The sequence below is a fragment of the Macrobrachium rosenbergii genome, chromosome 48, assembly GCF_040412425.1.
Source record: "Macrobrachium rosenbergii isolate ZJJX-2024 chromosome 48, ASM4041242v1, whole genome shotgun sequence".
Lineage (NCBI taxonomy): Eukaryota > Metazoa > Arthropoda > Malacostraca > Decapoda > Palaemonidae > Macrobrachium > Macrobrachium rosenbergii.
Window position 1 is genome coordinate 57,244,548 of NC_089788.1, and position 13,413 is coordinate 57,257,960.

At 38.2% G+C, this 13,413-nt stretch overlaps 1 protein-coding gene across 1 annotated transcript in view; it reads left to right on the forward strand.

Moving 5' to 3' along the window:
- Positions 1-10,565, forward strand: part of LOC136831103 (connectin-like) — a 509,620-nt gene extending 499,055 nt beyond the window's left edge. The window contains 2 exon segments of the mRNA XM_067091056.1: positions 3,594-3,776; positions 6,413-10,565. Coding sequence (XP_066947157.1) covers positions 3,594-3,776; positions 6,413-6,819 — 590 coding nt within the window. The 3' untranslated portion in view covers positions 6,820-10,565.
- The last annotated feature ends 2,848 nt before the right edge of the window (positions 10,566-13,413 follow it).

A 13,413-nucleotide genomic window follows, 5' to 3' on the forward strand; every position in this document is an offset into this window, starting at 1 on the left:
ATATATGTGTGTGTGTGTGTGTGTGTGTGTGTGTTGTGTGTGTGTGTGTGTGTTTGTGTTTTTAAAACTCTTTACATTGTGCCCTTCTTGCGTTGCTGTGATCACAAGCTTCAATTAAAACATTCCAATCTCACTTTCCATTTTATCCTTCGCTTTTTTAGAAGTTGGTGCGTTAACACAAAAGTTAATAGATCTCTTTCACCCGGCCATTGAACCGACATGAAGAAAAATAGGGCTTAGAGCCGTAATGAAGTGGTCGTCCTCACCTCTCCTGTCCCTGGCACAAGAAGGGTAGACTCCCTAACCTTGACGATATATTTTTCCTCTTCGTCCCCGGACCTTGAGGAGCGAATTTCGTCAAATCTGACCTTAATTCCAGAATGAGTGACTTGGGGCAGTACGTGTGGAAAGGGTCCCATTTCATACTGGCTGAGCACGGCGAGAGGAGAGAAGTGAATCAGGCCAGGCCCTTCGAATCAAGTCCTTCGGCTTCCCCCCCTCCTTTTGCTAAATCCTTTCTGTTTGACGAAATGCTTCTGTCGCATTCCCAAGTGACGAGGTGCGTTTGGGTGTGGGAACGGAGTCCTTTTTAAAATGACTGTCACGTACCTGCGCGCTCGACATTTTATAAAATGTCAAAATATTCATTTTATAAAATGTCAAAGACAATTTCATCTACTTATAGATAAGCCTTTAACTTCTATCAACAATATACTTCATCAGAGATAAAGAAAAAAGGATTTTATCGATATATAAAAAGTAATTTGTCTAGTTGTAACATAGCAAAACTTATTAAAAACTGTTTTGAATTCAAACAAAAGACATAAATATCAAAAACTATTATCAAAAAATGTAAATAAAACTGCAGCTGATGTCTTGCTATCGTTGTACATATTCATTTACATTTTTCTGTGTATAAACTGAAAGTAGGTTTTAGTATCAAACCAATAACATTTTTTTACGAAAATTAGACATTTTTCTCTATGCATGTTGCCTCATTTGTAAAGTAATGGACACCCCATATATGATTCATGATATACCTGCCTCTCTTTGAAGAGGCCAGTCAAAGGATTCAGGAAACGCAGAGGAATGCAGAAAGTTCCACGTTTTGGAATTGAAAAATATGAAAGTGTAAGCTGGCAACTTCGAAATATTGAATTACCAGTTTTCAGTGAGAAGGACTGTAGGGTGAAATTTACTCGAAAGTGGTTCTCTCTCTCTCTCTCTCTCTCTCTCTCTCTCTCTCTCTCTCTCTCTCTCTCTCTCTCTCTCTCTCTCCTCTCCTTTATATAAGAAACTCAGTTATTTTCTATTTTCCTCTTGTTTTATTCTCCTGAAAACCAACCTCCGACACTACTTGCAAGGCATAGCCAAGCAATAATTGTCTCGAGGAATCTTATGCGATGCGCGTGCAATGTTGCAACGGTTTTTCCGACATTCGCACGACGAGGCATTGCTTGGCATGGGAATTGCACTTCAGTTATGTAATTATAATTCAGAAGATGAGACAGACTATCCTTAAACTCGTTCTCTCTGGCGGTGTTTAATTGGAACTCGAGAGGCACGAAGTTATAATCATTAGGAGGCCGCGTTCAGGAAGATGAAACACCAAGAAGTTGCGTTCAGGAAGATAAAACTCCAAGAAGTTGCGTTCAGGAAGATGAAACGCCAAGAAGATGCGCTGAGGAACATTGAAAATAAACTCTCCATAGAATTCGCGTTCAGGAAGATTCCTCTCTTTGGAGGAATCAAGGAAAAGTACTTTATTACGTGTCACTTTAGTAATAATTGTTAATAGTCATTACGATGCTAATTACTTGTTAATGAGTGCTTGTAACGTCAGTATTTGACATTTTTCCTCAGGGAAGGTATGAGAGTGCCTGTAATATTAGTGTCAGTGTATTTAATTAAGATTGTTATGATTTATTTGGGCCATATATATTTATATACACACACACACACACACACACACACACATATATATATATATATATATATATATATATATATATATATATATATATATATATATATATATATATATGGCCCTGTGAGCCATTGACATGAAATTCAAGCCTCAAAGAATATGATGTTCATTCAAACGAAGTAACAGAAGGTAATGGGAACTACAGAAAGAGGAGATCAGTTATTTGAAAACAGATAAATTCGTTCATCAGTGTTCTGATTCCTGATTTTTTATTCTTTCCATTTAATTCATCATTTCACATTCATTTAATCATCAGATAACTCATTCGTTTATCAACTTCATCATTGTATTCATTCACTGATTCATTAACTTTAGCTCTCATTTCATTCATTTTCTCATCATTTTCTCATCCCATCAGTCTATCCTCTCATCATTTCACTTATTCCATTCATCCGTCTCAGAAATTTCTCCGTTCCGTCTGTTTATCTGTCAGTTCTTTGTTTCTTGTCTTTCTCCTGCAGCGCACTTTCCCCTCCGGCGTGAGGGAGATGCCAGTGGCGTCAGCGAGTCCTTTTCGTTGCGTAGTCTGGGCGATTCCCCAGATTTCATTTCAGGTATTTGGTCTAAGTATTGCCTTTGTTAAACCGCAAAGCAGCAGAAGCAGAATCCAGCAAACTTCTGTCGGAGTTAAGGCGAATACCTTCATTTACTTTCAAGGCGATGATTCCGTAATGGAATTTTACTCCAAACTTTATACTGTGACAGTTATCGCTCGGAATATTGTGGAGTATTTAAGACATCTTTTGGGGAGAGGGCCTCTCTCTCTCTCTCTCTCTCTCTCTCTCTCTCTCTCTCTCTCTCTCTCTCTCTCTGTGTGTGTGTGTGTGTGTGTGTGTATTGGTCCGGTTCTTTATTAGTTCTTATTCTTATGTCAGTCTTATTTCTATCTTTCAGAAACTGTTCAGTAAACCAAGAGAGGTGATATCATTGATGTGTTTCCAAAAAAAAATCTTAAGCAAAAACCTTGTGACAGATTTATTTCCTCGTTTGACACTATGCAAACTTTGGCAATTTTTTCGAAACTCATCAATTGATTTCTCTCATGGGCACAAGTAGTAAATTAAATGAATGTAATGACGCCTTATGAGTAAGCACGTGAAGTATATATGATGTGTGCGTAAGCGTGTCCGTAGTGTGTGTACGTTAATGCTCATTCGGTGTGCTTTCAAATTCACATATCTCCATTTTTGTCTTTATTGCTGGTGTTGCTTTTTATGAATATGATTCAGATTTCTTGTGCGCGTTTTTTTTTAATATTTCCTACTGCAAAATGATATCTGTGGTTCATATCGTAGATATGATTTTTGTGGAGGACTTTGTAAACAAAATGTTAATTATTTGTGCAGGTGTCTGAAGCGGAATTTAATGAAATTATGAATGGTCTCCGAAAGTTTCACAGATTTTTTCATTATGAAAGAGTTAAATGCGTTAAGATAGTGGATTCACGATTTAATTCTGGTTTATGATAATGCCAATAGAATTTTGTAACCATTGTTTCTCTCTCTCTCTCTCTCTCTCTCTCTCTCTCTCTCTCTCTCTCTCTCTCTCTCTCTCTCCGTTTAAACAAGATTACTTCCACTAATCACGTTTTTCTTTTCCGCCACAGGGAACAACTTCCGGTGTGACACTCGACTGAAGTGGATGTTTGGTCTCCGCAACACCACCAGAAGCACGTCCGTTCGGATGAACCTCGAGGCCGTCATCTGCTACTTGGAGATCGGGACTCTTCCTCCAAGACTTGATGACCAGACAGTGACTCCAGCTTACGAAACCACGACACTTGGCATCGGTGAGGAAAACCACAGCGATTCCCACGTTATCGCATAACAGGGGAAAAAATATCTTTCCCTTTTTATTTAGGTCGAAATGACAGACTCTGAAGGAAGCGAAGATTCATTTCATTCCATTCCCCAGATAAAATGCGTTTTTAGAGTAAAATACCTGTTGGCATGGCCGGAGGAAAACATTAGATATATTTATGGTTTAAATGTCCCTTGACATAAGCAGAAGCAGTAGCTATTTATATTTCTTCATTTCACAAATAGGATATAATTTTTTACCCTTTTTATGTATATTTTATGTTTAAGAAAATCCTTAAGAGAATTTCATATTTCATGTCTCGTGGAATGTAAAAAGACGAGATTTCCATGTCTATTATAGTCCCTCAATGATAATTACATGTTTTTTTTTTTTTTTAAAGGAATTCTAGGCTTACTAATACTTGGCATTAGTAAAGCGGCAAGTGAGGTGCACACTTCAACTACCCACACGAAGTGCATTTTCTTTAAAAGTTCAAGTTGAATGACACATGCCGTCAATGAGGAGTGCACAGAGATGCATTCTTCCAGTACCCAAAAGAAATATCGCTTTACAACGTTTTTCATTCTTTTTTTCCTAACTGTATTATAGTATTCTTCTTTTGCATCTTTTAGTTGTTCAGTTAACACTTGGAAAATTATTATTTCCTCTTGAGAAAGCAGCGTCTGATCAGGAAAATCATTTCAACTCTGTCCAAATCTGTCCGAAAAATCTGCTTTCATCGTCAGTTCTGATACATAGGGGGACTTGTAATAAAAAGTAGATTTTTTTCCTACTGAAATCGAAGTGAGATGTTTAAGGATAATTAACTTCAAAACGGTGAAGATGGAAATAGGCAGTAAAGTCTGCATATGATTAATAACAACGAAAGCAGTACAGTAGGTTAAAAATACTAACGCTTTAAAAAAAAAGTCTTCATTTAGGAATTAGTCATTATGTAGATGCTTTCGTGAATTTTACCCAAAACTAACCAAGCATAAAAAACAAGAAAAGAACAGTCTGTTGTAAATATGTAATACTGGCGGTTATTACATCACACAGACGAAGGTATCACGTAAGTTTCTGGTAAAAAAGGTGACCAGTAGATTGTGTAAGCATTTTGTCATGTTCGTGTAAAACTAAAGAGGCGGCTTCCTCTTTAGCCACAGCTTCATTTTATGATTACAAAATATGGAAATGGGTTTGGTGCTCGCTTCATGAATAAGCCCAAGCTTTTTTCCTTTATCATCCGTCCAAGGCCAAATACGGCTGTCGTTCCTTGTTTAGTGAGTTTGTGTATTAAAACAAATATTTTGTGTTTAAGCATCCCACGTGAAAACAGCGCGTACTGAACCCTTTCCACTATGTTGTGCATGATTTTTGTAGAGCCGAATAATTAGTGATATCACTAAGTTACGGAAGTTATTATTGGCAAAACTGGTGTTATAAAAAAAATGAAGGATTGGAATTCACTGAGGAAAATTCTCGGTTCACAAAAGTTTCAAAATCATACTAAATGTAAACGTAATAAGGCCCCTGTTCCTCATTTCTTCCGCTGATTTGACTTGGCAGTAAGTAACTGACTTGGAAGTAAGTGATTGGATATTATCTGGCCTCGTGACTACCAGAACAGTTGACGCCGAAATTGTCTTGGAATATAGAATCTGAATAAATGTAAACTTTTCGTCTATTGACGAAAATTTTACATTTATTCAGATTCTATGTTCCAAGACAATTTCGGCGTCAATTGTCCTCGTAGTCACGAGGCCAGATAATATCCAATCACTTACTTCCAAGTCAAATCAGCGGAAGAAATTTTTTTTCTTATCTGTTTATCTCTTCACTAGATATCTCCAAAAATATTTTGTGGTTAAAGAAGAGTTAATTACATTGTGAAATGAATGCGGATTGTGACCTATCTTTGCAAATTGAGAGATATGGCCGTTGTATCAGGTTTTGTTAATGTAAATATATGCTACATGTTGAAAATGCGGGGCAATATTGGATGTGAACATTTTGTCTCGAGTGGTATTCTTCAGTCGTGGCAGTTGATGACAGTAAATAATCTGGGGTTTTGAACTTTTATTAGTGACAAAATTATGATGAAAGTCATTCACTTTTTAGCTCAAAATAACAAAGCCATTTTTTCTCAGTATTTAAACATTATTTTATTTTATTGTTTTACTATTATTTTATTTTATTCTAATATAATGTAGAGGTTAGTTTCACCTCCGAAGTTGCTCATTGACAAGTTAGAGCGCCTTATAAATCAGTTTTCATTCAACTTTGAGTAAACTGTGGAATACGGAGGTCATATATTTTATGGACGAAATAAGTCCCAACTTTAGTTTTTTCAAGTGAATATAAAAATATCTTGGTGCTGATTTTCAGTCTAAGTCGAAGCACTTTTTGCATTAGGTAACAAAGAGACTTACTTTTACATATTGCAGTTGCGTTGTAACTTTTGGTTTAAGAATTTAGTCTGACAACATTTTAATAGAAGTAGAGAGTTAGGATACTTTTTATTTTTCAACGTAAGCCATTCACTATGTACATTCATCCATTTCTTTTCGTACAGCTTATACGTCATAAAACCTATGCCACCTCTAAGCGTTCCTCATCTTGCAGGTCCCATGACGAAACTGTTTGCCTTGAGGGAGTCCGAACTGCCCGATCCGATGCGATACCTGCAGACTGCTGACCCAGACTGCGACGACGAAGAGGAAGGCGGCGACGACAGATCTGACCTTGCAGAGGACGGAGAGGGAGGCAGGAGGCGTGGCCGAGGAAGGGGACGGGGCCGCAAGAAGGCCGAGAGGAACAAGACACAGAATGACATGGCCGCACCCATGGACGAGAACTCGGTCCTCGACGAAGGCAGCAGGAGTCTGGGGCATCCCCCGGCTCCGGTGCAGGAGGAATCTCGTTCCTTCGACAGTGGTGCTCCAATGACTCCTTCATCCCCGTCTGGTTCCTTAGTCCTTGTGCTGACCCTGCTCCTGGCTTTCCTACAGCAGCACGCGGCACCGCACTGAGCTCGAGTGAAGGGGACACTTTCACTCAAGGCTTTAAATATCTACAATTGCCTTTTCTTGTTCAAACTGTTAAGCAGTCGTTTGAACAGCTTTAATTCATGTAAGTTATTTTTATTAAACTTTCCTATAATTCGCATTGGCTTTGTTGAAGAATGAAAAATCTGTCAATTAAATGCCTTCCTGTAGCTTGTTTTCTTTGACGTGCCAAAATACTGTCTGCTGCAATGCAGAAAACATATGAACAGTCTCACCCAGAATATCCTGCTCTCGTACAGTGAGACATCTGTGTGCGCTTCGGCCATATTGAAAGTGTTTTATATTCTCAGTCCCTTCAAAAACGAAAACAAAAAATTCTTGTTCGTTCAATTATTTATTATTTTTTTTAGAATGCGAACTGTATGTGAACTATAATGCTCGCATGATAACGCCTCCCATCCCAGACTTTTGGTGCCATGTTGGCACTGATCTTAGGACTGTGAAAGTTGATGCCGTCAAATTGGGCAATCTGATATCGGTAACATATCTGAAAAGGAAGCCCCAAGATCTTGTATAAGAACCTAACGATAGTGTCCTTATGACAAATCCAGATGTACATAGCGCAGACTAGTTAGCCCTTTCCTTATTTTTAAAAGGCATTGCAGTAGTTTAATGTAAAGAACTGGAATAATTATCCTCTATGTACGCAGCAAGTGAGCTATAGGCCTATATATATATTTTCATACCTCATCCACTGCAAGCTGTAGTGAAGCCTTTTTTAAGCTGGTTACTGTTCGTATCTCAACATTCAGCCGTTTTCCAATCACGTTTTGGTTACTGAAAATATCATTTTCATTGACAAATTGTGTGACGTGCATTTTCCCCCCAAGGTCTTGAAAGCAGATTCGTCTTTGCATTTGAAACATTGTAAAGCTGTCAAAAAAAAATTCTCCATTTTTTATCAGGAGTGTTACTTTGTTAAATCTTGTGTAAGATGAGTTAAAGATACTTTGGGGTGGAAGCAAGATGAAAAGTAGACGTCACAAGGTGCACATGCTTTGTTTATCATTTTCTCAGTATTATTAGTACTTTGTTTCTATGAAGTGGGATTTGCACTTTCCCATTTTTCAGTGGATGAATCAGTGTTCGAGGTATTTCTGTTGAAGATCAAGATCAAGTAAGATACTCTAGTATTCGCACCATAGATTTTATATGTCTAATCATTGTATTTCCGGTTACTTTAGTGACTTTTAGTGAATATTCTTTGATGGTGCAATGTCAAGTTAATACAGTACCCATGGATGTGGGCTGCTATCTGAAAAAAAAGTTATGGAGATGATGATATTACTGAGAAATGTTGTGAGCCATTTTTCCAAATTTCCTCCTTTGACGAAATTCTGGAGAGTTGAAAATACTTAAGCCACGATAAAAATAGGACATGAGCTTTCGAAGCTTAGACCTGATAATATTGTATTTTGTCCACCTCTGCTGTGGATTCATGATTACCATGATACTCCACAACCTCAGGTTTGATGTTCACTGCCTTTTATTTCGTTTATTTTGCCTTCCTTTTTATTCTCGCATTTTAGTGTAACTCGTGTAAGTATTATTGTTTTCTTTTAGGACTTCATTTTTTTTATCAGAGTTCTTGACTAGATTCCTTAAGGCATGATGTCGTAATGTCACTGTTGTTATGTCACCTGTGAAACTGTCTACATGCAACTGCTTTGTCGGCTGATTGTAAATTTTCTGACACTCAAAATAAGTCTGTCATGTACTCATTCCTGTCAACTCAGTGGACACAGTCAGTGACGTAACCTTGACATTATCGCCATTAGTATTCTCTGGTTAAACCAAGTCTATTTACAATAAGCCCTTCATTTTGATGCACCACTAAAAGACGAAGAAATCAAAAAACCCATTTTTCCCAGACTGTCATTGCACTGTCTTCGTTTCATTAAGTTCCATTAATGTGCCTAGGTCATAAGGAGCTGTTTTTTTTCTTCTGGGATGATCCACATCTATGGGAAAAACTGTATTATGTACAGAAAAATTTCAATGGTAGAGCTTAGAAATTATAAAGAAAACTAATACTGGAAGCAATAAACCACAAACTGTATTTATTTTTATGAAAACAAACAAAAAAGTATAGAAATCTTTACAGGACAAGCAAAGGCGCCGTCACGCGACCGCGTTTCTTGCATCATTTAGCATCTTGGCCTGAAAACCAAACCAGTCCATGTATGTCACTGCATTGGTACGAAATGTCGTTTGAAATCCCGAATTCAATTTTGCCACCAGTTTTGGCCAGTCGGCGGAGACTGGCGGCAAGATGCTAAAAGATGCCGGAAAAATTGCTCGCGTCACGCAGCCTGGATTGTCCCTGACTGAGATCCTCAAAGGAGCTTATAATAATCTTGTCTTTTTTAGCTTCGACGCCATATGTGATTGTGAGAGTTTTAGTAATTCTGTGACGTGGAAAGATGAAATTTCAGTTTCTTTCCAGTCGCTACTTTTTGTTTGTCTCGTGTAAATAGCTTCAGAGAATGAGAACTACTACAATTATTAAAACTCACATACAGAATTAGCGTGAGAGTCACATACGACAGGTAATTAGTTAGAAATGATTAACGATGAATTATGGCACATTCTGGTTTCTTCACTGTAGATAACAGGTATAATGACGTATAAAGTTGCCTACTGTTAGCTGTGAGATGAGAATGAATGGTCTGAGACAATTTTCTGATTAATTATGTATGTCAGTAATAGCGGTGTCCCCGAGTGCTCTCTTTTCTGGAACCTTGCATCAACTTTCTGCGAAATTTGGCTGAAATGGCCAACATTTTGTTCCCTTTTGCCACTCACTGTGGCCACTCGGTACATACTTTGCCACCAGTTTGTTGGAAGGTGTCAGAAAATGTACTGCACTTGACGACGCTGCCTAAATAAGCATGTGCATACTACTACATTCACAAGAACATTTATTTTGTAGAACAATGATTTTCAAGTGCTATTTCAATTGTGAATATTGATAAAACTTTGTTGATGGTGGTAATCTGTTCAGGAATTATTTTGTTGAGTTCTAACTAAAAAATAAAATGTGGAATTTAATGTCATTAACTGTGAACTCCAGTAAAAGATTAAGCATTCGGTATCATGAGGAGATTACGTATGTTCATAGATTTAATACTTCATAATCGAAAATAACTGATAGGATTTAATTGAAATTAACAATCAGGGATTCATATAGCTTCTTTCGTCTTTAAAATCCCTTACTTTATAAACGCAGATAACGATGCATTATAAATCAACCTTAAGAACTCCTTTTAACAACCTCAGTTCTTTCATAAGCAGTTTTTTTCTCTCTCTTTGCTTTATTTAACTTTAAAATCGGCATATATAAAGAGCGCGCATGCGCCTGGGATATCTACCATGTCCCCCTCTGCGCCGCTAAAGCTTCTCGGAAGAAAAAACATCGTGCACCGAGGAGGCTCTGATTAGCTAATATTCTAAAACAAACTTAGCTTTGCTATTTTCTCAGTTTTCTCAAACGGATGTGTCTTCTTTGACTACTAGCCACCCTCCGCAACATGCTTCTCTCTCTCTCTCTCTCTCTCTCTCTCTCTCTCTCTCTCTCTCTCTCTCTCTCTCTTTGACCTGAGTTCTGCGGTTTGTTAGTGATAGTCATCTGGCTAGGATTGAATGTAATAGCGCAGATGAATATATTGTGTACAAATCATCTCTATTGTTTAATAAAAGACCGTCGTGAATATTGTCGTTTCATTTTCCTCCACCCTGATGTCACAAATCGCTGCCGGCTTCAAAAGAGTTTTTCTTTGATTAAATGAAAAAGGAAAGCTCATGGTGAATTTAAAGCTATTGCCAAATAGGGGTATGAGAAATTGAAAGTTACTGTATTAAGTAAAAGATTAACGCCTTGAAAACACAACGGTATTTTGATTAAAATATGAAATAAAAAGCTATATTTTTATAATAAAGCTTATGAAGCCTTTTTTGTCGTGCTCCGTTTGAAATGTAAATTAACATTTTTAGGTTCATTGGTATTTTTCTCATACTTCTGTAGGCTCTTAATCCATATAAACTAAACGAACAGGTCATTTCAAAATGCTCGTAAACCACAACAGCACTCTAGCTCATTCCAACAAGGCAGTTCAATCTACATTGTAACGATTCCTCCCCTCCCCCGCCCCCATCCTCCCCATTCAGAAACCGCTTCAGCATGCATTTTCCCCTTGCGACGATACGGTGTCCACACTGCTTCTCTGGTTGGGAATTTGGGACCTCAAGAGATCTTACTAAGTTTGTCGTAAGTTATTGTTGTGCAATTTGAGGAGTGATACTCGTTCCTGCACTTATGAAATGAAGGAGGACATGACATTTTCGTTTCACAGCAAAAGGTATGTGTGTAGCTGTGGTCGGGTGGCATAGCCCAATTGTTTTTAGTTGTTTCATCTTCATGTACTGAGTAAATTCAAGTTCGAGGACCAGGTGCTCTGGGGTTTTCTGGATTTGTTAAAGGAAAAGTGCTTGACTTTTCTCCCGGAAGCCAATTACCTGCCAAAGAGTTAGCCAACGTATATGCCCTGCTTAATTAAGGTTACTGTAATTTTACCTTGTATTGAAATTGTCATATATAAAAATTTCTTCATCCATAGCGAAATAATACAAAATTGTATGACGGTACTTGCAAGAGTTGAAGGTTGTTGTGATAAACTTGCAAGCTCGTTGAATAATGAAAGTTGACCAGCAACTTTTCATTAGTGACGGTGTGCTGTATTGTCGTGAAGTCAGGTGGGGATTTTTTAGAGAGCATTTTTATATGGGCAATACGTTACCCGTGCAGAGCACGCTCCCAGTAATATGGTGCGTGAAAAAAAACAAATTTCACGCCAAATACACGAACGAAATAGTTTTCGGCTGAATTATTAAATTGCCGTGATTTTGAACAGGAAATACTGTATCCTCTAGCTGCAATGCCGAACTTCAGGTTTGTGTGCAGTGCCAAAGGGAATGCGGAGGAAGTTTACCCCCTGTACCTATTCTGTTTGCAAGGGGAGGTTTAGAAGTTTGCTTTAGGTAGAGGGTCCAAGTAAGGTTAAGTCAAGTAAGGACCTGGCGCCCTAGGTTAGGCTAGAGAAAGTTTGGTTAGGATGAACCCCTGTATTTTACACATACACGGTGGCCTAGGTCGTTAGGTGAAGGTGTGGGGGATACTCCACTTGCTAGGTAAGAACTTGCCATTTAAGGTTTTGCAGTGTTTTATTTCTGACAATTGTGAGTGCAGACCGCACCTATCGATTCCCAGCCTTTGTATATAATGATTATGGGACAACCACAAGAAGAATCTGATTTGGTGCAAAAGCAGAACTGTGGACAGGGCTTTTTTTTTTTTTTTTTTTAGAAAACAAAAACTGCAAATTTGAGGCTTAGGTTTTGAGCTAGTTCAGAAATGGAAATCTTGAGAAAAGCTCTCAAAATTTACTAAGTTTGCCGTTAATAGTGCACTCCAGACCTGATATTGTAGTATAGAAGCTTACACCAGATCAACTGAACATGCGCATTGGCCTTGACTTCTATTTCAATCAGTACAAAGTTACCCCCAAAGGCAAGTTTATCAGATACAACCGTATAACGCAACCCATCTTGCCAGTAGGGGGCTAGTGCCGTCAGTGCACCTCACGCGGTGCACTGTAGCCGTTACTCAAGGTTCTATGCAGCGTCCTTTCGGCCCCTAGCTGCAACCCCTTTCGAATTTTTTTTTACTGTACCTCCATCCATATTCTTACATCTTGCTATACACCTTATCCAGTCAATTGAGTGTAACTGCAAGGTTTTCCTCCTATTACACCTTTAACACCATTCTACTCTCAATTCCTCTTTCAGCGCTGAATGACCTTGCAGGCCCCAGCACTTGGCATTTGGCCTAGATTTTATATTCCATTCCATTCCTAATCATAGGGTTGCCGCCCCCACACCAAACATGATAGCGTAGCCTTCCCAAAAGCAGCTCAAATACATACTTTAACAAGGTTGCAACCTAACCTAACCTTGACCTGTTTACAAGCAGATCAAGAAATATTTCAGGCAACATCCTAACTTAATCTATCCTATAGTACCTTGCAATGCCCTGACATGGTTTGAAGGGTAAGGTAATGCCCCTCCCCCTCCCAATAAACCTCCCCAAGGATTGTATCCGTTTTTTAAGTCTTTGAGACAGAAGCCAAGGCCAATGCACATGTTCAAACGATCCGTTTGCGACCCATGCCATTGGCAATCAAAATCTAATAATAATAAATTAGGTAATGTTATTTTTTGGAGGTTTTAAGAAACTAAGAAATTTTCATTCAAAACTTTCAGTTGAAAGATTTTATGTGCAGATATGGTCGTTGTATGCCTTTCCACATGCTACCTACTGGCATTTTAGGGTGGAGAAAACAAGGAGTAAAGTGCCTACAGATTTGGTCAAAAATACATGAACCACAAATAAGCAGTCAGAAAAATAAAATATTCATGATAGTGTCGGTATGAATAACAAACCATACAAAGGGACTAGTGTCACAAGGCCAGTTACCTACAGAGATGCATCCAAGCTAATAT